At 37.0% G+C, this 25,050-nt stretch overlaps 1 protein-coding gene across 1 annotated transcript in view; it reads right to left on the bottom strand.

The window, feature by feature from the left end:
- LOC150108900 (chromatin remodeling protein domino-like) overlaps positions 1-25,050 on the bottom strand; it is a 731,915-nt gene that overhangs the window by 148,472 nt on the left and 558,393 nt on the right. The window contains exon 38 of the mRNA XM_090410792.1: positions 3,866-4,153. Within this exon, the coding sequence (XP_090266918.1) occupies positions 3,866-4,153 (288 nt within the window). The remainder of the gene's footprint in view (positions 1-3,865; positions 4,154-25,050) is intronic.

Raw genomic sequence — 25,050 nt, 5'->3', positions numbered from 1 at the left:
TTTGAACACTGTCTTGTATACAGCTAATTTAGTGTTTCCGACTAATTTCTTTCTTATTCCATATGAATTTATTCCATTGACTTCCCACCATACCAGCGTTGCTGATTCTGTTGTCTATGTCTATATTTAATTTACCATCTTCAGTAAAAATCGTGCCTAAGTAGCTGAAATGTTTTACTTGTTCCACAGGTTCTCCATTCACAACACAGTTGAAATTTTCAATGATTCTGCCTATTTTCATTGTCTTTGTCTTTTTATTGCTGACCTTCATACCATATCTATTACAACAGCTATTCAATTTAGTCAGAGAATCTTGCAGACTTGTAGCAGATTTATTTAGAAGTATAACATCATCCACATAAAGCAAAGAGCTGACATTAACATCTCCAATTTTGATATCAGGTTTAATACCACATTCCTTCATAATGTGATCCATATAGATAATGAATAACAGAGGGGATAATGTACATCCTTGTCTCACACCAGATTTAACATTAAACCATCTTCCTGTACTTCCTTCAATTCTAACTGCTGACTTACAACTCAAATAAAGACTAAGTATTACTTGATATAATGCCCCATTGACACCATATAACTGAAGCGTATTGAATAGCTTCTCTCTTGGAACCTTATCATATGCCTTTTCCAAATCGACAAAAATTAAATACAGATCTTTGTTATATTCCCATGCTTTCTCGACTATTTGTCATAAAGTGAAGATCTGATCCTGACAGCCTCTATTTGGCCTGACTCCAGCTTGTTCTTCACCAAGCTTTTCTTCCACAATTCTTCTCAACCGTTTCTCAAGTATACTTGCATAGATCTTGCCAGGAACACTCAGTAGGGAAATACCTCTGTAATTCTCACATTCAGTTTTATTTCCCTTTTTATATATGGGTACTATGAGAGCTCTACTCCAATCATCGGGAATTCATCCCTCTGTCCAGGCTTTCTGAACTATGCAGTGCAGCCACTGTAAGACTCTTATACCACCATACTTCAGCATTTCTGGTCGAATATCATCTACTCCTGCTGCCTTTCCACATTTCAAGCCTTTGATGGCTTTTTCTACTTCAAGTATGGATATGTATTCCTGACTGCATGCTTGGTCAGTGTTTTTTATCACTGTGCTGTCATCACTGCTTGTTTCATTTAGCAGTTTTTCAAAGTAATTACTCCATACTTCAAGGATATCTTTTTCTCCTGTGTTCATGTCACCTTTATCATCTCTAATTTTTTTTACAGCACTCTTTCTTCCATTCCTAAGCTTCTTCAACAACCTCCAGAATATTTTGCCACCTTCTTGATATTTATTTTCTATATTCTTGCCAAAGTCTTCCCATGACTTTTGTTTAGCTAGTTTTACACACTGTTTAGCTTTCTTACATTTGTCTCTGTATTCTGTAAGAGTAAAAGCTGACTTATTTGCCAGGAACTTTTGATATGCTTTCTTCTTTTTCTTCACTGCCTCTTTAACTTCCTGTGTCCACCAGGGAGTTCTGATTTTTTTATCCTTGCACACAACCTCACCACATGCCTCTCTGGCAGAATCAATCAATGTTTTCTTCAGAGTTTGCCACTGAATCTCCAAGGTTTGATTCCTGTTCTCAAACTCTTTCATTTTCTTTTCAATAATCTTTCTGTATTTTAGTCTACAGTTCACATCTGAGAGCTGCTCAACTTTTATTCGCTTTAAAACTTTCTTACATGTTATTCTTTTCAATATGAAATTCAATTTTATCCTGCTCAAGACTAAATAGTGATCACTTCCAATTTCAAATCCTCTGTACACTCTGGTGTCCTGCACCAGGGAGAAAACATCACTATCAACAATAACATAGTCAATGAGACTTTTCTTATTCCTAGCCTCTTCTCTCCATGTGAATTTGTGCACATTTTTATGTTGGAACATGGTGTTAGTAATAACCAGTCCATGTCCTGAGCAGAAATCCAACAGGTATTTGCCATTATTATTAGCTTTGCTCTTTTCTCCAAATTTTCCCAAAATATTTTTGTATGTCTCACAATCATTTCCTACTCTGCTATTTAGATCCCCAACAAGGACCAACTTTTCCTTTTTCATTGTGTCAGTTGCTTTTTCTAAATCCTCAAAAAATTCCTCCACTTCTACCTTAGTAGAATCTTCTGTGGGACCATAGGCACAAATAAGTCTCATTGTCCAGTTCCCCATTCTCATATTTGCCCACATTACTCTACTTGAGACTGACTGCCATTCAAGAAGATTAGCCTCGTATTTTGTGTTGAAAACTATGGCTACTCCTTCTTTTCCTTGATTGTCATTTCCTGAATATAACATTTTGTATTTATTGCTCAGAAAGATCTCATCAGTTTTGGTCTGTTTTGTTTCAGTCACCCCTATTATGTCGATCTGGTACTTATCTAATTCCTCAGCTAGCTCCATTTCTTTGCCATTCAGGCTTCTTACGTTGATAGTTCCGATCTTTAACTCTGGTGATGGTGAGTTGGGGTTTGTTTTCAGATTTGTTCCAGTAGCTGACTTTTCGCTGTTCGCCCTGGTTCCCTGGCGAAAACAACGGGGGCCTTGTTTAACCGGGCGACGCCCCAGCCGGCATGAAATTTTGTCATTTATTGAAAAGTAAAAGGTCATTTATTTCAGTAAAATTCAAAATTCATTTTCATTTATTTCAGTAAAAGGTCATTTATTTCAATTTAGTAAAAGGTCATTTATTTCAGTAAATGTTATTTTAAAAAAATTATAAATATTTGACATAATTTTTAATGTAAACAAACATTTGAAAATTGCTTCTATATTGTCAGTCAAATGAAAGAACATAGGATTGATCTGTGGTCATTTCAGGATCGATTATTTATTTTCACACATGTAAAATTCGTATTTATTTTTGGGAAGAGAGACAATAAATATGCAGGAAAAAAAAAAAAGGTTCCAATATCAAAGGACAGTAAAGGAAATTTGAAGTAACATTGACCACTTTAAGTGAAGTGACAAGAAGATCTCTTCATTCCAGTTAATCAGTTAATGGCTCTAAATTCACTGTTAAGGGATTAAAGGCAGAGGAGAGTAATTACATAATAAAAAGTAGAATGCCGATGAAGTTTTGATCAATGAAAAATGCTCGGGTACTATGACTATTTTATCCACCTCGCCCTGTAGGGAGGTTAATGCTTTCATGGAAAGGCACAACAGATATTGTGTTGATAGGTTGGGTCTCTTATGATGAATTTTAGGTATCAGCAAAAAGGCTCTGTAGAAGACCAAGATTCATGTGAATTGATGCAGTTAGTGGCATAGAAGGCTGAAATATAAACCTGACAATATTGTAATCCCATTATATGATATGCTCATTCATAGAAAAAAAAAAGTTTATTCATGGTAAAAAAAGTGTTCACAGCATGATATAATAATGTAAACTTAATTAAGGTTAGTACCCTGGGGGTATATATATCATAAATATATATATATATATATATATATTTTTTTTTTTTTTTAAATTTTCACATTTTCATATATAAATATATATCAGAGGGTATATAATTATGACAATGATACAAATATTGGCTCTTGTATTCCATCTATCCCCCAAACATAAACATTTTCACATGATATGTTATAATCATGGTTCCTTTTACAGTAGATTTTATACAAACAGATTATATTACAGTTTAACAGAAAACATAAGATCAAAACAAACAAACAAACAAAAAAAATGTGTGATATACTAGCTTACCTTGGGGTGAAGGATTGTTGGAATATATTTGTTATCAGTTTATATATATTAAAAGGGTATTATATATTATTATGGCAATACTAAAATTGAAAATGTTAGCTAAAAAAAAACTAAAAATGATGTTTTGATTTACATACAGCAGCAGCATGGGTCTTTTGTTTCTCTCGGGCAATCCTTTCTGCTCGAATTGCTGCAACACGAACAGGGCTCATGGGCTGATCATAGGAGATTCCATTTTCTGTAAGCACAGTAGTGTGCTTACAGCCTTTTCCAGCTTGATTCATATACCAAGGTTTACTCGTTGGAGTTCGCTTATTTGCAACTGCTTTGATTGTATCAAATCGAGTGTTATAAAGGTTAGTAAATGATGCATTATTGTCTTGTATGTATAGCTGGCTTGTTCTCATTGGACGGTTGTTCTTAGTCTGAAAATGATATCACAATATATATATTAAATCAAAGTAGGCCAGAATATACTAAGTAATATACATATTTAATTCTTTTTTTTTTTCTTTCTTTGATAAGCAGAGCTTTAGCAATCAAAATTCATTATAAAAATAAAATATTTTTATTTTTTAAGGTTTCTTTATTAACTGCCCCATCCTTTTTCATGCTTTGTATCCATGTTATATCAATGGTATTTGAATGTTATTTCTATTTTAATGGACATGTTGCATACATCATTTTAACGATGTGTGACCACATCATGGCTGGTAGATGTTGAAAAATTTTTCATTTGGTTATACTGTAAATTAAAGATACCAAGAAATTATATTCTTGGTTTCATCCTTTATCCAAGTGCAAGCAAACAAAGTTTGTACGTGAAGTAACTTCACATCAATTGCCTTAGTATCCTATAAGGCAAAGCACATATCCTGAACGACAAGTATAATGCTATTCATTATGGGAAGGGCCAGTACCCAGACTGGTTTCAACCTTTATTGAGGTGAAAAAGTAAAAGGGGGGGGGAGGAGGGTGCTCATCATTGGCCTAGAGTAGTTAGTATAAGGGTGCAATAGAGCCTGATAGTATTAAGAGAAAGAAAAGAGAGGCAGATAGTATGAGAGATAGAGAAAAGGCCTCAGCTCTTTTATATCATCATATAGCCAAAAGCTATCTGTTTTCCTTTTTCATTAATCTCATATAGATGAACAACCAAAAGAACAATTGAAACTAAAGCACAAAGATGACTGATATCCAGGTAGTTAGCTTTATCTGAGTTAAGTTAATTGCCTTGAGTTGGCCTTCTCTGCCTGGGATTGATCTCTAGTCATCCCTGCAATTGACTATAAGACCACATTGAATCAAGAGGATGGAACTATTTAAAAAACCTCTCATAGCAAGAATAGCAGAATTTTATCTCTCCCCAGGTGAATATTGGATAATGTGGGTGGTCTACACCATCTAGTCAAAAATTTGATATCTCCTAGAATGCTTCTTTCTAAATACAAAAATAGTCTGACTGAACAATACAATTTGGATGTCATACTGCTGGTTTTCAAATCCATGTTTCCTTTTCTAACCTTCCATAAATTTGTTTTTAATTCATTAATCATAAAAATCAAAGTAATGGAATGCCCAACACATTACATAATCTGTTCGAAATACCCAGAGCACGAGGATAGCTGTAAAATGCATGTTCTACTGTTTTCAATTGGTAACAGATTGGATCCCGATGTTAAAGTACCTCCATTTGATGGTACTGACTGGAAGATAGCCATATGCTGTTAGGGTATCCTTGAAACTTCAATAAGTTATAAAACAAAGTACTGACAACAGTACTTCACCATGAGTTTCCACAAAGTACTGTGGAAGTTCATGGTGAAAGAGATTCAAGATTTCTTTATATACCAAATTTTACTCTTTTTAATCGAAAGAATGTCAATACCAGAGTGTTGTAGAAGTCTCAGAATTAAGCACAGAATGCGGTAGTATTCAGGAATAATCTCAGCTTTTGTACCTTTATAATCATTAACTCCAAACAAGGGAAGATGAAACCCCAGGTAGTACAGGAGAAGGTCTGCAATATTTTATGGATTTTTCAAGATGCATTGCTTAAATAGCAGAATTTTAAGACTGGAAGTCCAAATCCTCCATCTTTGATAGTTGAAGAAATTCCTTTTTAACTTCTTGGTATCGGCTGGACCAAAAATTCGTGCAGACTTACTATATAATTGCTTTTCTTCAGCTTCTGTGATATTTCTAATATTTATTATGTACAAACTGAGCAAGAAAGATTATGGTTTTGAGTACTATGGCTTTAGAAGAAAAGGAAAGTGGCCCTATTTTCTAGTCTTCTAAGGTTTCAATAAATGTTCTTGAACTGGTAATATTTGGGTAAGTGAAGAAAGGAATTCCAAGAATAATGAGGGGCTCTGTCATAAGGGGTTAGTCCAAAAGGAATGCCTCCAAGATCCTATTTTCCCAAAACTTTTAATTTTGTCTGCATTTGTAGTTAATACACTGATCTTGCTGAATTTTTCCAAAATACCAAAAAGATATATATGTGGAATCATTATCCTTCAAAGTGCCCACTATATCATCAGCATATGCTAATACCTTATTTTCTTTCATAGTTGAAGGAACCGTTATTCCTTGCACAGCATGTTTATTGTCGATTTCCTGTAAGAAAGGTTTAAGAACCAATGCAAAGAGCAGTGAACTAAGAGGGCAACCTTGCTTGACTCCTTTTTGAATTTTGACTGGGTCTGAGAGGAACCTATTAACTAGGAGGTGAATAGTTGAGTTTGCATAGGCTCCTCTGTAAATGGATACCAGCTTTTTACCTACACCAATTTGCTGGAGGATGTGGAACAGCAAGGGATGCCAGACATTATCAAATGCTTAAGTAAGTTCTACTGATAGCACTGCCATCGACTGTTTTTTCATATTAACTAAGTGGATGTAGATCATGTAGCAGAAATAGCTTAAATTCTGCTGCTTGGCCTGGGACTCCATACACCGAAGACTTCATGCTTGTTCGATAGTTGAAGAAATTCCTTTTTAACTTGTATCAGCTGGACCAAAAAATTGCACAGTTTTTTTTTAAATGTTGGGCCCATATATGAGAGGTTGGCTGATCAACCTATAGTACTTCACTACCACATATGGATAGTGGGTTGGGAAAGGAGAAACTTGTTGATGTTTGATTTAAAAGCCTGTATATTGTATTCCTTGGGAAATACATCAGGAGAAAGATTGTACAGCAGTAGCAGGGAAATATTTGTTCTGTGGGTTTCCAGGTGTACTGTGAAAGAGTGTTGGGTGGCAGCTGTACGTGTTCCAATGGGCTTAGTACAGAGTGGGGGAATTATTGATGCTGTTTCAGATGAACATTTTCCATGGAAATATTTATAGAATATACAAATTGCAGAGACTAAACGTCAACGTGAAAGTGAGGGGAGTGAGTTGGTAAGAGATGGGTCATTGCTCTCCTCTGTATTGAGTCAAGCATTTTGAAGGAGCTTTTAGGAGCCCCCACTCCAAATGTGAGAACAGTTTTCTATAGCTGAGCTGAGATTTGTATAAGGTTAACAGCTATTTAGAGGTGAAGTAATGTCTTCAGCGAAAGAGAAATCCTAGTTTTTTGGAAGATGAGGATGCAATGGTCGTGATGTGTTTATGCTAGGAGAGGCCTGATCAAGGTAATTCCGAGAAGAGAAATCTAATCTTGTCTGGGAATTTGAGTGTTATCAAAAATAATACTGGGGGGGGGGGATGGTTCTTTTTTTCTGGGAAATAAGACAGAACTGGTTTTTACTAGTGTTGGAGTTGACGAGGTTATCTGAGCCCCACTGGAGGATGGCTTAGAGGTCAGAAATAAGGGAAGTTGATGTTCTGTGGGTTGAAGTGAGTTGTGTAGGGTAAGTTTTATCAAATGAAAGGGAGGAGTGCAATGTGCTGTCATCTGCAAAACTGTGTATTGGTTGGAGGACAGCTGAAGTACGTTATTGATATACCGAAGGAAGAGGGTCAGTGAGAGAGAACTGAACCTTGTGGGACCCCAGCATTAGTTGAATAATAAGATAGGGAGCCATCTACCATCACACATAGTGTGCGTCCAGACAGAAAGCTGGCAATCCATCTGCAGAAGTCCTGAGCTAGTCCAAAATAGGAGTTTAGTAAGCCTTTGTGCCAGACAGTCAAAGGCTTTAGAGATATCAAGTACAACTACTTGGGATTCGCCAAATTTCGCTATGGCATTTGTCCAGAGATGGGTGATATATGAAGGCAGATCACCTGCTGATTGGCATTGATGTAATTCGTACTGGTAGTAGGAGTTGAGAATTGATGGTTTTCTCCATCACTTTAGATAGAACTGAGGTGGTAGTTAGATGGAAGCAATTTGTCACCCTTTTTTTTTTAGGTATGGCGAATTTCCAGGCTTTGGGATATATACCAATGGAGAAAGAGGGTATGTACAGATGGCATATGATAGGAGTCAGTACTGCTGCACAGATCTTCAGGACAACCGGGGGAATGCCATCAGCACCAGGAACTTTTCTGTGTCTAATTTAGAAAACAGGTTTATGATCTCTTTTTGGTAAAAGGATACAGGAGGCATTGTATGTTGGGCAGTTGGAGTGACTGGGGGGGGGGTATTTGCCAGTCAGTTATGCATACATTGGAGACAAAGTGTGAAGCCAGAAGATTAGCTTTTTCTGTGGGTGATGTTGCAATTGAGCCATCTGGGCATGATAGGGGTGTGGGAATAGTGTAGGGCAAAATGTTGGAAGTTTTTTTGTTTTTTTCCCTCTAACCAAGTGGGAAAAAAAAACTTCCAACATCTTTCTCTAAATCCAGAGTAATTTAATAATAAGGTGAGACACCTTTTGGCAACTTATACAGGTAAATATGACTTCTCCATTTCTTCCACCTTAGTATCACTACCTCTGGGTATGGCTTCCACTAACGAGACCTCAATAAAGGTCGAAACTGGTCTGGGTAGTGGCCCTTCCCTTAATGCATAGCATTATGGAAGATATTAAAGACAAGTAGTGACGAGAGCTTGGTCCACCTTTACCACGAGTTGCCTCAGTCCTGAAGATACTTCAGGTGCAAACTTTGTTGTTTACACTTGGATAAAGGATTAAACTAAATTTATTATAGTGTAGGGCAAAAGTTACACCCAATTGCTTTGGCAAGAGCCCAAAAGGCATGGCTGCCATTTGGACAGTCTGCAAGTTTCCTGCTTTTTGCCCATTCAAATTCTGTTTTGGAAGCATTGATTATTTTCTTGCATCTGTTTCAGGCTTCAGTATAGGCACTGAAGGAGAATGGAGTTCTTCATTTGAGCTAGTTGTGGTATGCCTGATTGTTCATTTGTACAACCTTGGCACATCTTTTGGAGAACCAGGATTTAGAATAGGGGACGGCAGTTCAGAGAAGTATGGCAGATGTTTTCATGCCAGTGAGGATTACTTTGATGATACGTTCAGTGCATATGTCTGGACTGGAAGACCAGAAACAATAGTCCAACCATGGGAATGAAGCATAGTAGTCTCGGGGGGGGGGGGCTGTCCCATTTGGCACTGTTATAATGCCAAACTACTCTTGTGTGGGTGTGATGTGTAAGTGTTGCTGCATGGGGAGATGACCGTAAAGTTGTGATCAGAGTTACCCAGGGGGGTTTACTACATTCACTGCATATTTGGAAGGGTCATTGGTAAGGAAGAGATCTAGGGTATTTGGGTTATCTAGTATTCTGGTTGGCTTGTGAACAATTTGTGTAAGGTTGTTAGTGATGGCAAATTTTTCAGCATCTCTGCCTGCAGGATCTGTACAACGAAGAGGAAAGCCAATTGGTGTTATGAACATTAAAATCACCTAGGAGGATGATTTCACTGTTAGGAAAGTGGGACTGCAGAAAATCAACTTTCAAGGAGAGGAAATTAAAGAGCTCGGAGTGGTTGGTGGTATTAGTAGAGTGATTGAGACAGTTTAGAATCACCCAACTTTGACCAAAGAAGGTCAAAGTTGGGTGATTCTAGATTAGGTGCTCTCTTGCAGGGTATGTCAGAGCGGGTATATGTGCAGATGCCACTCTTGGGGCGAAAGGAGTTAAATAGTGTATAGTTTGGAAGGTTGAGATGGATAGTGCTGGGGGAAGGTGAGATTTGAGTTTCTTACCAACACCCTTCAGAAAAACTTTGAGTCCTTAAACCTTCATAAACAGAACTATAACAATTTGTTCTAATAAGCAAGCTCTTAAGCAAGAATTACAAATGATTAGCAATACATTTATAAACATGACTATAGCAAAAATACTATCAATAAACTTCTTTATAAAAAATTAAATAGAATTATACCCCATGACAATCTTAATTGCTGCTTTTAAACCTCATATAAAATTAAAAAAAACATAAAAAAAAAACTCAGAGAGCCTGTGTAGCTCAGTAGAAGTGCCGTTTGCACTCTATGGCGCTTGACCGCACGACGAAAGGCTTGATGTTCAAATCTAGTCACTGACTAGAGGAACATTTTTTTCTAAGCCTTTTCTTGACTGGTTCCTGAGTTAATCGATCTCTGGCATAGGCAAGCGGGTTTTTTGTCCCGTAAACTCAAGAAAATCGGCTGTCGAACCCACACTTTTTTCAGACATTAAAAATATTGTGTTAGGGACCACGAGATGGTGGCACTTGCTAGCCATCTTCTTCACTGCGTGGCGATTAATTAGTGATAGCCTTGTGCCAGCTATCTCTGATTGGCTACCAGTGGAGATTGAACTTTTCACTCAGTCTCCAAAAGTTAGATAGGGCTAAAACGGCCTCACCTATTCCCTATACAGGAACAAAAAGGCATTAGCTGATTTTTTATTTTATTTTTTTAAAACTTCTCCAAGTATTCCCCCAGCCCATCCGGGTTTATTGAATCCACTGTACCTGTAACTTATCTTGTATTGGTGAAACTGGATGCACAATTCCAATCTATTAAAAAGAATACAAAACAGCACACAAATTAAATTTAACAATTCTAATAATAAAGGAGGCCTCTTGGATTAAGCTCCTAACACCCTACACCAAATTGATTGGAAAGGCATTTCTTCCTCACATTATACAAAAACCTGGTATGAACATCAAATTTAAGGAAGCTTGTGAAATTTTGATCAACCTTCCTAATCTAAACAATAATGGTGACATGGTTGGAAAATATGAATGGCACACATCCAGTCCACATAGCTGCTTTCAAGTTCTCCAAGTAAACTCTGACTTTAGGACTTAAAACAATAATTTCAGCTCTTATTGGCTACAATCAATACTGTTTTTGTTCTAATTTATCTGTGAGTAATCTCTAGCTTAATTTATATCTTAATGATTTCTATCGAATAACAAGACTCGAGCTGTGATGTAGTAATTTTTTTTTTTCACTTGAGGTCAGGTTGGTGGTGTTAATGGTTGATGAAATTAGTGTGATTAAGCATACTATGTATTGTAGATTGGAACATACATTGTTTCTTTATGTACCGGGTGATTATAAAATAATGTCAAGTGTTCAGTAGATGTACACAGTGGAACATGGGGATTCGATTTAACGAAATAACAAAAAAAGTACCAAAAGTCACCAACAGGGGAAATTTTGGCACTGTTTACCGAGTAAAATGCATTAATTTGCATTATTGTGTTTCTTGTGAGTGATCATGCAATAAAAGGAAAGCCTGTGAGATTTCTTATCATTCGTAGACAAACTGCTTTTCGATGCCTCTTACCTTACGTGAGCGTGCTTTGTTAGTCAAACTCTATTATCAGCGGAACAATAATGCTAGTGCTTGTCTTTGTGATTTTCAGCATATGAAAAATTTACGAAAAGGACTGATTAGCATAACAAACTTACGAAAACTGATTCGCTATTTGAAACTACTGGAACTCTAGCAGTGCAGGTAGGCAGGGACGCAAACCAATCAATCACCAACAAGTTGAACAAGTTGCAACTGCTATTGTGGAACAGGAGATGACGAATGTGCACGGTACCAGCAGTGCTTGAGCAATATCCCGGCAAACGGATATCGCATACACAACGGTGGAAAATCCTACATCAGATGTTGAAGTTTTATCCCTATAAAATCAGTCATGTTCAAGAATTGCGCCCTGGTGATACGACCACACGAATCGACTTATCTTTGAGATTCTTAGCGCGCATGAAAGTGGATGATGCATGGCCGTGGCAGATTTTATGGAGTGACGAAGAGTACTTTTATTTGAACGGTGATATCAACACATGCAACTGTTGCATTTGGGATGCAACTAATCCGCACGTGTGTCTGCAGATGCCTATCCACTCGCCCAAAGTCACAGTGTGGTGCAGATTTACGGCATCTTTTATCATCGGTCCATACTTTTACGAGGAAAATCGCCAAAATGGACCAGTGACCTGTTCCGTCAATGTTAACAGGTATGCCAATATGCTACAGAATTTTGTGGTTCCACAACTGCAGCAAAGAGGATGTCTCGATTCGACCATCTTCATGCAGGATGGTGCACCACCCCACATTGGACTTCAGGTACAGCGTGTTTTGCGACAACATTTCTCTGACTGAAGAATCATTAGTCATGCATTTCCCACGCCATGGCCACCGAGATCGCCTGATCTCAATCCTTGTAACTTTTGGCTGTGGGGATTTCTCAAAAGCATTGTGTATCAAGGACATGTACCCGATATTCCAACTTTGAAAGATCAAATAATGTTACATGTGAGACCAATCAATTCCGATATGTTGTGAGCCACTGGGGAAAATGTCGTGCACCGTATGCAGTTCCTAGAACATCAGAATGGTGGTCATCTTGAACCTCATTTGTACTTAACAATAAACGTCATGAAATTTATGTGTGCTGTCTCTCATTTGCCATTTAGTCATTCGCTGTTTTAAGGATGCTTGTGACATAAGACTGAATGATAAATGCACGTAAACACAAGAAAGATATTTAATTAACCAAATATTTTGGTCTGGAAATAGCAGACCATCTTCTGTGGTATTACAAGAACAGTTTTAAAAAATACAAGCTAGAATACTAACAATAGATCGTTAAAAATTAGAACACGCTGTGTGATGTTATATCACTAAGTATTAAGTATAAAATGAAACATTTGGAAGTAGAGACATGATTGAAAAAAAAAAAAATTAATGAGTAATCTTGATTAGACTTTCTCAGATTTTTGATATAGATATACAGTCATTACGATTCAGGTTGGGACGATGGAGTAAGGCCTCCACGCTTTCCTTGAACAAATGTTCGAACCTATAATGGGATCTATGTAAGAGGTGAGTCCTGGACCAAAAGATGATGTGGTCAGTTTCAATCCTGTGTTGAGCCAATCCAGACTTTTCAGGTTTGTTGTGAAGAATGGAGGATTGATGTTCTTGGATTCTTTTTTCAAGAGAACGTCCAGTCTGTCCAAAATAGAAAAGACCACAGTTGCAAGGAATTTGATAAACTCCAGGAAGAGATAAAGTTGAGCATTTGTCTTTAGGAGAAGGAAAATGAGAAGACAATTTGTTAATAGGTGAATATGTAGTTGTTAAATCATAATCATATTTCTTTAAAATTCTTGCGATAGGTTCTGAAATACTGGAGATATAAGGAATAGGCATGTATTGAAACTGTTGTTTTGTGGAGGATTATAAGAATTGAGAAGATGAGTACTTTTTTTAGAAAAGCCATTGAGTTCCATGTGTTGTTGGATAGTAGAAAGTTCTTTCTGTAGATAATCAAAAGTAGAACAATTAGTTTTGGCTCTTCTGATGAGGCATTTTATAATTCCTGTTTTTTGACAAGGATGATGGGATGATTCTTTAAGAATATAATGACCTGTGAACGTTGGTTTCCTGTATACTGTAGTTGTAAGAATATTTGAAGGTGACCGGATGAGGAGAACATCTAAAAAAGATAACTGGTTGTTTTCTTCTATTTCCATAGTAAACTTTATACGATGATGCAAGGAATTAATACTGTTTAAAAAAGAAGGTAAACAGTTTTTGCTGTGAGGCCAAATAGTAAAGATGTCATCTATATATCTTACCCAAAAGGATGGTTGAGGGGAAAATAGATGAGAAGAGGACTTTTTCCAAATGTTCCAAATAAAAGTTGGCTAAAGCAGGAGAAAGAGGACTTCCCATGGCTGTTCCTTTTACTTGGCTGTAAAATTTATTTTGACATACGAAATATCCAGAATGTATTATGAAATCGAATAGTTGTATAATGTCTTGAGGAAAGATGTCAGCAAGTAATTTTAAAGTTTCCTTGAGAGGTACATTGGTATATAAAGATTCTATATCAAAGCTAACCATAAGATCTGTAGGTTGTAATGAGACATTTTTTAATTTTTCTAAGAAATCTGAGGAGTTTTTTAAAAAAAGAATTAGAGTTGCCAATGTAAAATTTCAATAATTTAGCTAGATATTTGGCTATACGGTAAGTAGGAGAATCAATACAATCTACTATTGGATGAAGAGGATAGTCAATCATATGGATTTTTGGAAGGCCATAAAATCTAGGAGGTCTTGCAAAATGAGTTTTAAGTCTTTCAATCGTGTCTTTATCTAAACTGATGACTTCATCTAAGAGAGAATTTAATTTCTTTAGTTGTCTGTTGGTTGGATTATAATCAATTTCTTGATATGTGGAGCGATCTCGAAGCAAAAGAGAAAGTTTTCTTCTGTAATTTACTGAGTCCATAACTACTGTTGCTTTTCCCTTGTCAGCTTTAGTGATAATGAGGTGATTATTTTTTCTCAAGGACTGTAAAGATTTTATTTCAGAAGGAGATATGTTGGAAGGAGGAAGTTTGTCCTTAAGTAGAGAAGAAGCGACTTCTAGGCGAAGAGCATTAGCTTCACCACTAGTTAGATGATTGAGATTCCTTTCAATGTTAACTAGGAAATCTAGATATGGTATCTTATTTGGAACAACAGAAAAATCATGTCCTTTTGACAGGATGAGGGTTTCGCTTTCAGTCAAAGGACGTTCGGATATATTAAAAATAGTGTTCTATTTTTAATATATCCGGTGTGTTTTGTCCAATACATTACTCACTAGAGGGCTCGGAACACTTGACGTTATTTTATAATCACCCGGTATATGTGTGTATACTCCAGATGATGATCTTGATATGAAGATCAAAATGTTGGGTGATTATTTCGGTTTATATTAAACTGAAGTTTTACTATAACATGACAGTTGTTTCCAAAATTTTTTAAAGTGAATGCTGATCACCATGTGATTGAAAGGAGGAATATCTGCATGTTGTTAATGATACATGGTGAGTACTTATATATTTGTATTGAATGCCATATCAGTGACCTATTCAAATATGACAAAAGAAAAAGATAGCATCAATTGAATTAATATCCCATCTAAAACAACACAACATTAGATATTTTATAATCCAATGCATTAAGCTTCTGCCCACCTAAGCCACAGTGAAGATTTTTAATATCCCCAAAATCCAGTCTAGTTGTTTAGAGCATACCCTATCAATGAGAGACAAAATTTCAGACAGATGGATGAAGTATCTTGGTTAGTAGGAAGAGAGAAGGTAGAAAGAAGAAACCTATAACCAAAAATTAAACTAGGAAACTTATCGCATCATTATATGAAAGAAAGCTCAGTTACTTCACAAGTTAAGATATAAATCTCAAAGGCTGTTTTGTTAAAAACAGACCAATTTTTAGAAAACTATTCAATTGGTAAAAGTAATGACAGATTACTATTGAAATCCAAAAATACTGCTGCAGCCATGAAACTAACAATAAACATATAGATTTTTTTTTGTTTATGGGTCATTTCAATGTGTTTTCAATAAAAACACAATGAAAGATGATGACTTTAATGCCATATTTATTCACAGACTTGTGTATTCTTTGCTCCTGAAATTCTCTGTCATGAGTGCTACTATAGAAGCATGCATACAAACATTCACATTTTGATAGATAATATAACGAGGGATTGAAAAATTTTGTACTAGTTCACCAGTCAGACCAATATCTTATGGTCATCTAATTATCATAGTCACATGTTTAATCTCAGATCTGGTCACAATTCATAAACTTTTGTTAATGCTATGGCTAATTTCTAACTATAACTATGTTAATTATTTATATTTTAGTGTGTATCAGTGGGTGAAGAAAAAAATGCACGCATTTTATGAGTGATACAAAACCATTTATTGTTATTATTTTATTTATTAATGATATTATTTTTTTGCTACATTTTCGCTTCTAACATATATGATATGTCTTAAATCAGTCTTATGAAAAAACCCAAACAACGTCTTCTGTACCATTATAAACAAAGAGTGAAAAAGTTAGCATAATCAAAATTCTCAATAAAATAAAAACCCTTAGATGGAGTTTAATATTTCTGTGGTTAGCAAATATTCATTTAACTTTCAGTATGTTAACCATGTTTGTTAACAGGAATTATATTTGATTCATATAGCAATAAAACTCAACAAGCTTCATATGTAGTCGAACTTCCATCATCAGACTTTTAAGAATTACATTAAAAAACTATATTCATGTGAAATAGATAATTTCATATAACAGATTCTAGATGCACTTCAACAGTTTAATAAACACAGTGACAAAAAACCATTGGATTAAATAAAGCACAAGCATTTGAACAGAGCAAGTTATTGCTTTCACATTCTGTAGCAGAAAGCTTGTGATATCCCAGCTCTGTGTTTCTTAGATTTTTAATTAAAGCTGACCATACTTTGGTCAACTGTAGTCAAACTTACATCATCAGAGGTTTAAGAATTAAGCATTCGTGTTGATAAAATTACAGAGATCATTATCATTTTAAAAAATAATTACTTTAAATTCCTGACTTTTATACTTTTATATTAAGGTTATCATCTGAAGTACACATATACATAAATATCTATGCATACATACAGACAGGCTGCATTACAATTCAATGAGTATTACAAAGAGACACTAATTTGATCACCGATAATTCTACTTGCCTAAATCTCTAGTGGAGGGGAAAAAAAACTGAATCAAAAGTATATCTTATTTTTACATAGCCAGAAACAAATTTGTATTATCTTTTAATACAACAACAGCGGCAGTCTAATCAACAATTTAACATAAGTGTTTGATATATTATGGCTTTAATCCTGGAGTATTTTTTATTTTATTATATATATATATATATATATAATGATTATATGGGCACCGACATTGGGTCCAAAGACTCATTGCGAGCCCCAATCTATCATACCTCTCCTTGAACTCATTAACAGACAAAGAACTCACAATTAACTCTGGCAACCCATTCCACTCATTCACAACTCTCCAAGGAAAAAATCTAGTCCATCCCTCCCACTACTAACCACACTTTTATTCAAGTTCTAGGGCTGACCCCTTGTTCTGGTTAAACTAGCCAAGTGCTGAAACATTTCCACTCCATCAATCCTATAAAACCTTTAAAGCAGTTTAAATGTTTCTATCACATCCCCCTCTTTTTTTTTCTATCATCCAACCTCTGAAATCCACACACATCTATTCTCATAGGGAACATTTCACAGTCCACTCACCTCTGAATCCTCTCCACTGCTACCTCATCCCCAAGAAATCCAGGGGACCAGACTTGAGCACAGTAATTCAGATGTGGGTGTATCAAGGCCTCATAAAGAGGAATGACAACTTCCTTTTCTCTAACTTCAACTCTGTCTACCTTTCTATTTATATACTCTCCACAGCATTTTCTTTTTCTGCAGCTCATGCTTAATGGTATTAGTCATCCATCTAACTCCTATCTGATTAACCCTCCTTACTTTAGGTATACAATTTAATATTGCTTCCTCTAGATTATCCTTAACTATATCCAATGCACTACTATCATCCTTACCCTGCAGTGCTTTATGCCATGGCACAGATTTAAGCTTCTTCCTAATCTTGTCATAATCATCTGCCTTGTAGTTCTATATATACCCCTCCATCACCGAATATTCCTCACATTTTACAATCTCCCAAGTCAAGACTGCATGGTCTTCACCAATTGGAGACAATGTGGTCACCTTGGTTATGGATAGCTTTTCTGATCCTATGACCAGGTCCAGTACTCTCATATCCCTAGTCCCCCCTCCATCTCATGCTGATTTAAGTAATTATCTCTAAGTAGGTGTAAAAATTACATTTCCTTCCTGCCATGTGTATATCTCCATAGATGAAGTCCCCCCCCCCCCCCATAATAATCACTTGACCTGTACTCATTGTACTAATTTGGCAATGTATGTCTTCCAGATGATCTGTGGAATTCCCTACCCTATGGCATCAACGAACTGTATATTTTGTCTTACTGGCCTTAATCTCATGCCAGACTGCTTCAAATGAACAGCTACTCTCCCATCTATCTCCTATTCTTTTTGGCTGCAATTCATCTGCTATCATCAGCAGGACTCCTCCCCATCCTAAATTCTCTGTCCCTAAAAATACTACCTTCAAATTCTATCCCTATAACTACATCACCTGTTAGCCAAGTCTCACTAATGCTTATAAAGGCCACAAAACCTATAACACACTATTGCCATACGTGAACAAGAGGAATAGAAGAAAGGAGGAGTCTGTTCACATTTTGCTTGAACAGCTGAGGGTTGTTATCTTTGGGGAAGGCAGAGTGGGAAAGACTGTTCCAAAGGACAGAAGTAGATGGAATAAAAGAGGAGGCAGTAAAGTTGGTTCAGTGAGTTTTAAAGTGGACTAAAAGGATGTTGGTTAGCATGGATCTTGTTTCAATAATTTTGGAGGAGAGTGGAGGTATAATAGTTACCAATTCAGCAGAGCACTGTTCATGAAAGTATATGTAGAAGAGATAGAAGGCAGAAACTGAATATCTGTGAGAGAAGAATTGAAGAGGGTTTGTGTAAGAGAGAGAGATCATTAATTAGCTAGATTGCTCTGTTCTGAATAGAATTGAGCAATATTAGAGAGAGAGAGAATTTTGGTGCACCACCCCAAATATGGCAGCAATATTCTATGGCTGGGCAGATTTGAGCTTTGTACAGAGTTAGCAGCTGTGAAGGTGTGAAGTAGTGTCCTGAGCAAAAAAGTACAGCAAGTTTTTTGGCAGCTGCAGAAGCTATAGTTGAAATATGGTTGTGCCAAGAAAGATCAGAGGTGTAAGTCAGTCCAAGAAGAGAAATCTGATTGTGTTTGGATATCTCAGTATTACTGAAGATAAGGAGAGAGGGAAGCGAGCTCTTTCTTGTGAGAGATTAGACAGAACTGGGTGTTTTCATGGCATTGAAGTTTGCAATGTAGTCTTTCATCTCCCCCCCCCCCCCCCCCAGATATAACTAGGAAATCAGAGTTCAGGTCACTGGTTGTGGTAAATCATGAAGATTCTAATACTTGACTTGATTCTAATATTTTAGTATACTACTAAACTGTAGTATACTAAAATGTATACTACAGTTGTAATTATAATTTATACTAACTTCTTAGAACAAAAGGTTATGTGAGTAGAATATGTGCTATCCATATTCTTGAGATTTTTAGAATATCATTACTGTTGAGATTAGGATGGCTGATTAGAATTTCACAAGTCTCCTTGAATTTGCACTCAACCAAGTTTTGATGTAATGTAATGTAATTACAGTTGTCTTTCCTATCTCTTCAGAGTAGAGTATCCAGGGCATGATCAGAAGCAAGATTTACCATAGTTATTAAACTTAATGTGTCTTTTATGTTCTTTTTTTTTTTTTTGGATAGGAATAATACATCCAGTTTCACCTATATAAGGCAGGTTAGGTGCATTGAATGTGGTATACTCCAGTGGATTAGTGGAGGAAGGGAATCCTTGGAGGAGTTGAATAAGTTCTTTAATTTTGTGGGAGGCTTAAATGTGGCATTAAGATTGTATTTGTGCAGTATTCTATTTATTTTATCTGATATTCCTTTAGTATATGGAATGGCTACAGTTTTATTGCAACCTTGTTTATTTTTATTTTGAGGTAGTCTTGTGAAAAATTTAGGAAACTATTGCTTGAATTTTTTAATTCATGCTTAATTCCTTGTTCATTGGAGCAAATCTTTAAAGCTCTGTTTTTTTAGTGTGTTAATGACACCTAGTTTTGTGCTGGTTGGTGGCAGGAGTTTATGTGTTTATATTGACCAGTATGTGTAGGCTTACAGTAAATGTTGAAGGAAAGACTGCTGGAGGGAAGGCATGTGACAAGTGTATTCAGATATGGGTATGTTCTGACTTTCAATTTCATCTGTGAATTTCATCCCTAATAGTCAGCATTATCCTACACTAATAGAGACAGGCACATCAATCCCAGTTATCAGCGGAACACCAATCGCTAGATAGAACCTTTTTCGCAGGTCCAACTGGAATGCATTTCAGAAACAAATCAAGCAAACTATTAGAGCAATTGCACCCACCCCTAATTCATATCTAAGATTTGTTAAACTAATCAAAACTGCAGCCAAAGCCTCTATTCCTAGAGGCTACAGAAAACAATACATCCCATGCTGGAGTAGAGAAACTGAGGACCTTTTAGCCAAATATGAAGACCCAACTTTTGCTAAGGAGCTCATAGCAACACTGGATAAAAACAGAAAGGAAAGATGGATCTCAACCAACCATGAACTCGATTTCACCACATCTAGCCAGAAAAGCTGGTCACTTCTGAGAAAATTAGGTTGGGCAAAACCAACAACAGCAATAACTCCTGATCAAATGGCTAATCATTTATTGGAAACCTCCAAGATACGTCCCAGCTCTATCAGGAAAATTACTGTGCAATCTTCCATCAGACAAATCCTGAAGAATGGGGCGCAGAGGTTCCTGAACTTGTACACCCAGTATCTCAGGAAGTGGTACAGGTAGCCTTAAAACTCTCCAAGAATGGCAAGGCGGCAGGAGTGGATGGTATCCTCCCTGAGTTTCTAAAACATCTCGGTCAACAAGGCCAAACATGGCTGGCTGTCCTTTTCTCAGAAATTATAATGACTGGAAAACTACCAAATCTGTGGTGGGAAGCCAAAATAATTGCCGTGCCCAAACCAGGGAAAGATCCAAATGATGTGAAAAATCTACGACCTATCTCCTTGCTTTGCTCTGCCTTTAAGCTTTTTGAAAGAATTCTCCTTAAAAGAATTTCACTACTCATCGAAAGAGCACTCCTGATTGAACAAGCTACGAGCCCAACAAAATTCCTGATTGAATCTCCTGGCTTCAGGCCGGGAAGAAGTTGCTGTGACCAGGTCCTGGCCCTGACAACACAGATTGAAGCAGGCTTCCAGAAGAAACTTAAATCTGGAGCCACTTTCATTGACCTAACATCAGCTTATGACACAGTCTGGATCAGGGGCCTCCTCCTAAAGCTAGGAAATATCATAAGGTGCAAAAATACTTTCCAGCTTTTTGAATCCATTCTCTCCAACAGAAAGATCTGAGTCCATATTGGTGGAAAAAAGAGCAAGCCCAGATTCCTTCACAATGATCTCCCACAGGGCTCTGTGTTATCCCCTTTACTTTTTTAACATCTACGTGTACGACTTACCACATACCAGCTCAAGCATGTATATGTATGCTGGTGACCTAGTGATCCTACATCAATCTACCTCCTTTGCCAACCTGGAATCAACCTTGAACACAGACCTGAACATCATGGAAGAGTACTTCAAGCAGTGGTACTTGAAGCCAAATCCAACAAAAACTGTGTCCACAGTATTTCACCTGAACAATGCAGAGGCGAATCGACACCTCAGCCTTTCTTTCTGTGGAAAAATGGTAGAACACGAGCCTCACTCGAAATACCTTGGAGTGAGCCTGGACAGAAGCCTAACCTATAAAAGGCACATCACCAACCTGTCCAACAAAATTAAAATGAGAAACAATATCATTTCAAGGCTTGATGAAACAACCTGGGGTTGTGGTGCAGAAGCCCTATGGTTGTCTGCACTAGCCCTCGCATTCTCTGCAGCAGAATATTGTGCCCCTGTCTGGGAAAGAAGTGCACACTAACATTATAGACACCCAGCTAAAATCTACCACGCACACAATTAGTGGGACAGTGAGAAGCACCTCGCTCTCCTGGCTGCCTGTCCTATCTAATATTGCTCCACCAAACATACGGAGAAGACAAAAATCGATTAAATAATTTAATAAAGCAATGAGCAACCCACTCATGCCCCTACACCAGACTCTGATAAATCCACCTAGTCTTCAACTAAAAGCTAGAAAGCCTTTCTGGTCCATGGACGAACTCTGTGCAGCTGCCCTGCCATCAACACCTGACATGTGGAGAAAATACTGGTCCAACAATCTTCAAACAAACGGCTTCCTGGTAGAAGATCCCTGTGCTCTGCAGCCTGGTTTTGCTCTTCCTAGGAAAATTTGGTCATCAATCAACAGAATCAGAACTAACCAGGGCAGGTGTGGCTACCTACTACATAAATGGGGGCTGTTAGACCACCCTTATTGTGATTGTTCTTCCGTGGCTCAGACGATTACTCATATTGTAAATGACTGCCCAAGGCGCCAATTCCACCACACCTACAGGACATCCACAAGGTGACAGTGAGGCCTTGGATTAGCTTTCCAGACTGGACATTGACCTGTAGCTGTTTTGTATTCCTTTTGCCATAAGAATAAATAAATAGATAAATCTATGAATTATATGCATTTGTGTTGTTTGTTCAGATTGCTGAGGAAGGTGTCTAAAGTCTAGTGGCCATGGGGCAAGATGATGAAAACATCGTCAATATACCCTGGAAAATTCTGGATTTTAAGGCAAAGGAATCTAGACATGTTGCTCAAAAGCTTCCATTGAAGTTAGCAATAGGGGGGAAGATTTATGGAAGGAGAACGAAACTGGAGAGCATTTGCCATGTTTAGTGAGCAAATTTCAGAAGTGTGAAGAGAGAAAGAAAAATGATAGAGTTACGAGAAAGATGAAATGAAAAAGAAAATGAAAGATGAAAAAGAGATTTGCAAGAAAAGGATGATGTGAAAGGAATACTGTGTGCATAAGGATGATGTCCATTATGAAAATTATAAGCAGCAAAGTCTGAGTATGAAAAGAAACTGGCTCTGTGTGCTAAAGACAAGCCACAAGAATTCTATCGATATGCTGCAAGTAAAAGAAAGAAGGAATATGAAAGAATAACTCTTCTAAATGCAGATGCAGAAAAGGTTGTTCAACTAATGAGTGCCCATTTTGTTAAAAGCTATCAACCTGGTGTATGTGACATTGAGCTCACTGCTACCTCTTCAATGAATGATGAAACTCAAGTGTATGAGGACAAGGTATTAGAGCTATTGCGCAAACTGAATAAGAATTCAGCAACAGAGACTGATGAGATATCAGCACATGTGCTAAAAGAGCACCTGAACTGGCTATTCCTTTGACCAGGCTGTTTAATATGAGTCTTACAATAGGGAGGATTCAGCAGGAATGGAAAGAATGTATGGTAATTCCATTGCACAAGGATGGTGCAAAGACTCATGTATCCAACTATTGACCAATTAATATCTCAGGAGTGGTGGTAAAAATTTTAGAAGAGTTGGTTAGGGCTTGCATTCAGAAATGGGTTGACAGTAAATCTTTACTTTGCAATGAGCAACATGGGCTTACTAAGGAAAGGTCATGTTTTAGCAACATGCTCACATTCTATAACAATGTTACCATTGAACTAGATGAGAGGAATGGTTACACCATAATACTTTTGGATTTTGCTAAAGCTTTTGACAGGATACAGCATGGCAGACTGTAGAATAAATTGGAGAATATGGGTTTGGGTTATAGAATATTAGCATGGATAAGAGGATGGCTGACTGACAGATATCAAAGAGTGGTATATGGGGGATGTGAGTCTGCAATATTTAATGTAAGCAGTGGTATACCACAAGGATCAGTGCTTGATCCACTGATCTGTTTGCTGATGATGTAAAGATGGGAAGGGTAATCAGGAATGCTGCTGATATGCAGCATTCCTGATTACCCTTCCCATCTTTTGAGTCATTTGAATATGCAGGAATTGTGGGCATGGGAAAATGGATGTCAGTTCAATGTCAGCAAATGTAAAGTAATTCACCATGATTAGATATCCAATGTCATATTATATTGGTAGGACTATGTTAGAAGAAACTGATAAGGCTAGGGATCTTGGAGTGTTAGTGATAGGGAGCTGAAGTTCAGGGGCCCATGTAGTATATTTGTACCCAAAAATATACTCCATTTATGGGTACAAATATACCCATAAATGGAGTATATTTGTATACTCCATTTGCAGTATACAAATGTCAAAGTAGCATTTGTATACTGCAAATACAAATCAAAAGATAATTGCAATGTTGAAATGAATGTTCACATGTAAAGATAAGGATGTCACTTTGCCTCTTTACAAGGCCTTGATAAGACTTCTGGACTATTGTGCACAGGTCTGGTCTCATGGTTTTCGTTGTGATTCTGATATATATTGGAGAGAGTGCAAAGGAGAGCGTTAAAATGATATCAGGATTGTGGAATACTGGTTATGAAGACAGATTGAAAATTTGTAGACTGCAGACACTAGCAAACAGGAGAAAGAGGGGTGATATGATTGAGATTTACTAACATCTGAAAGGGTTGTACAGAATTTCAACTGATGGAATTTTTCAATTTATGAAGGGTGGGGAAAGGACAAGAGGGCATCCTTGGAAGCTGAGAATGTCAAAAGAAAATGAATGCCACTGAGAAGGTGGTGAGGGCTAGGATTTTCTCTCATAGGATGGTGTGTGACTGGAATGGATTACTATTGGATGTTGTGAGTGCACACAGTGTGAATGAATTCAAGAATAAGTATGATAGCTGGTGCATGTAGTATGTGGACTCCCTCAATGAGTCCCTGACTTCCAGGAGTTCTCTCTTAATAATGATAATAATATTGGCCAGTATGTGTAATGCTTACAGTAAACATTGAAGGAAAGACTGACAGAGGGAAAGCATGTGACAAGAGTATTCAGAAATGGGTATTACATTTGTGTTGTTTGTTCAGATTGCTGAGGAAGTGGCAAGATGATAAAAACATCGTTAATATACCCCTGGAAAATTTCAGATTTTAAGGCAAAGGAATCTAGAACACGTTGCAAAAGCTTCCATATAAAAGTTAGCAATGGGGGGGGGGATTTATGGAAGGAGAACAAAAACTAGAGAGCGTTTGTCATGTTTCCTGAGCAAATGTCAAAAGTGTGAAGAGAGAAAGAAAAACGATAGAGGTACGAGAAAGATGAAATGCACGATATTGCGATTCATGAGATTGGTGTTACAAGTAGTATGAGTGACTGCAAGAATGAAGCAGTAGAAAATTAAGAGAATGACCAGGCAGTAATGG

The sequence above is a fragment of the Typopeltis vanoorti genome, chromosome 2 (genome assembly GCF_054136105.1).
Source record: "Typopeltis vanoorti isolate ZY-2024b chromosome 2, IOZ_Tvanoo_1.0, whole genome shotgun sequence".
Lineage (NCBI taxonomy): Eukaryota > Metazoa > Arthropoda > Arachnida > Uropygi > Thelyphonidae > Typopeltis > Typopeltis vanoorti.
Note: the sequence above shows the minus strand (reverse complement) of the source record. Positions and strands in the feature narration are given on the sequence as shown.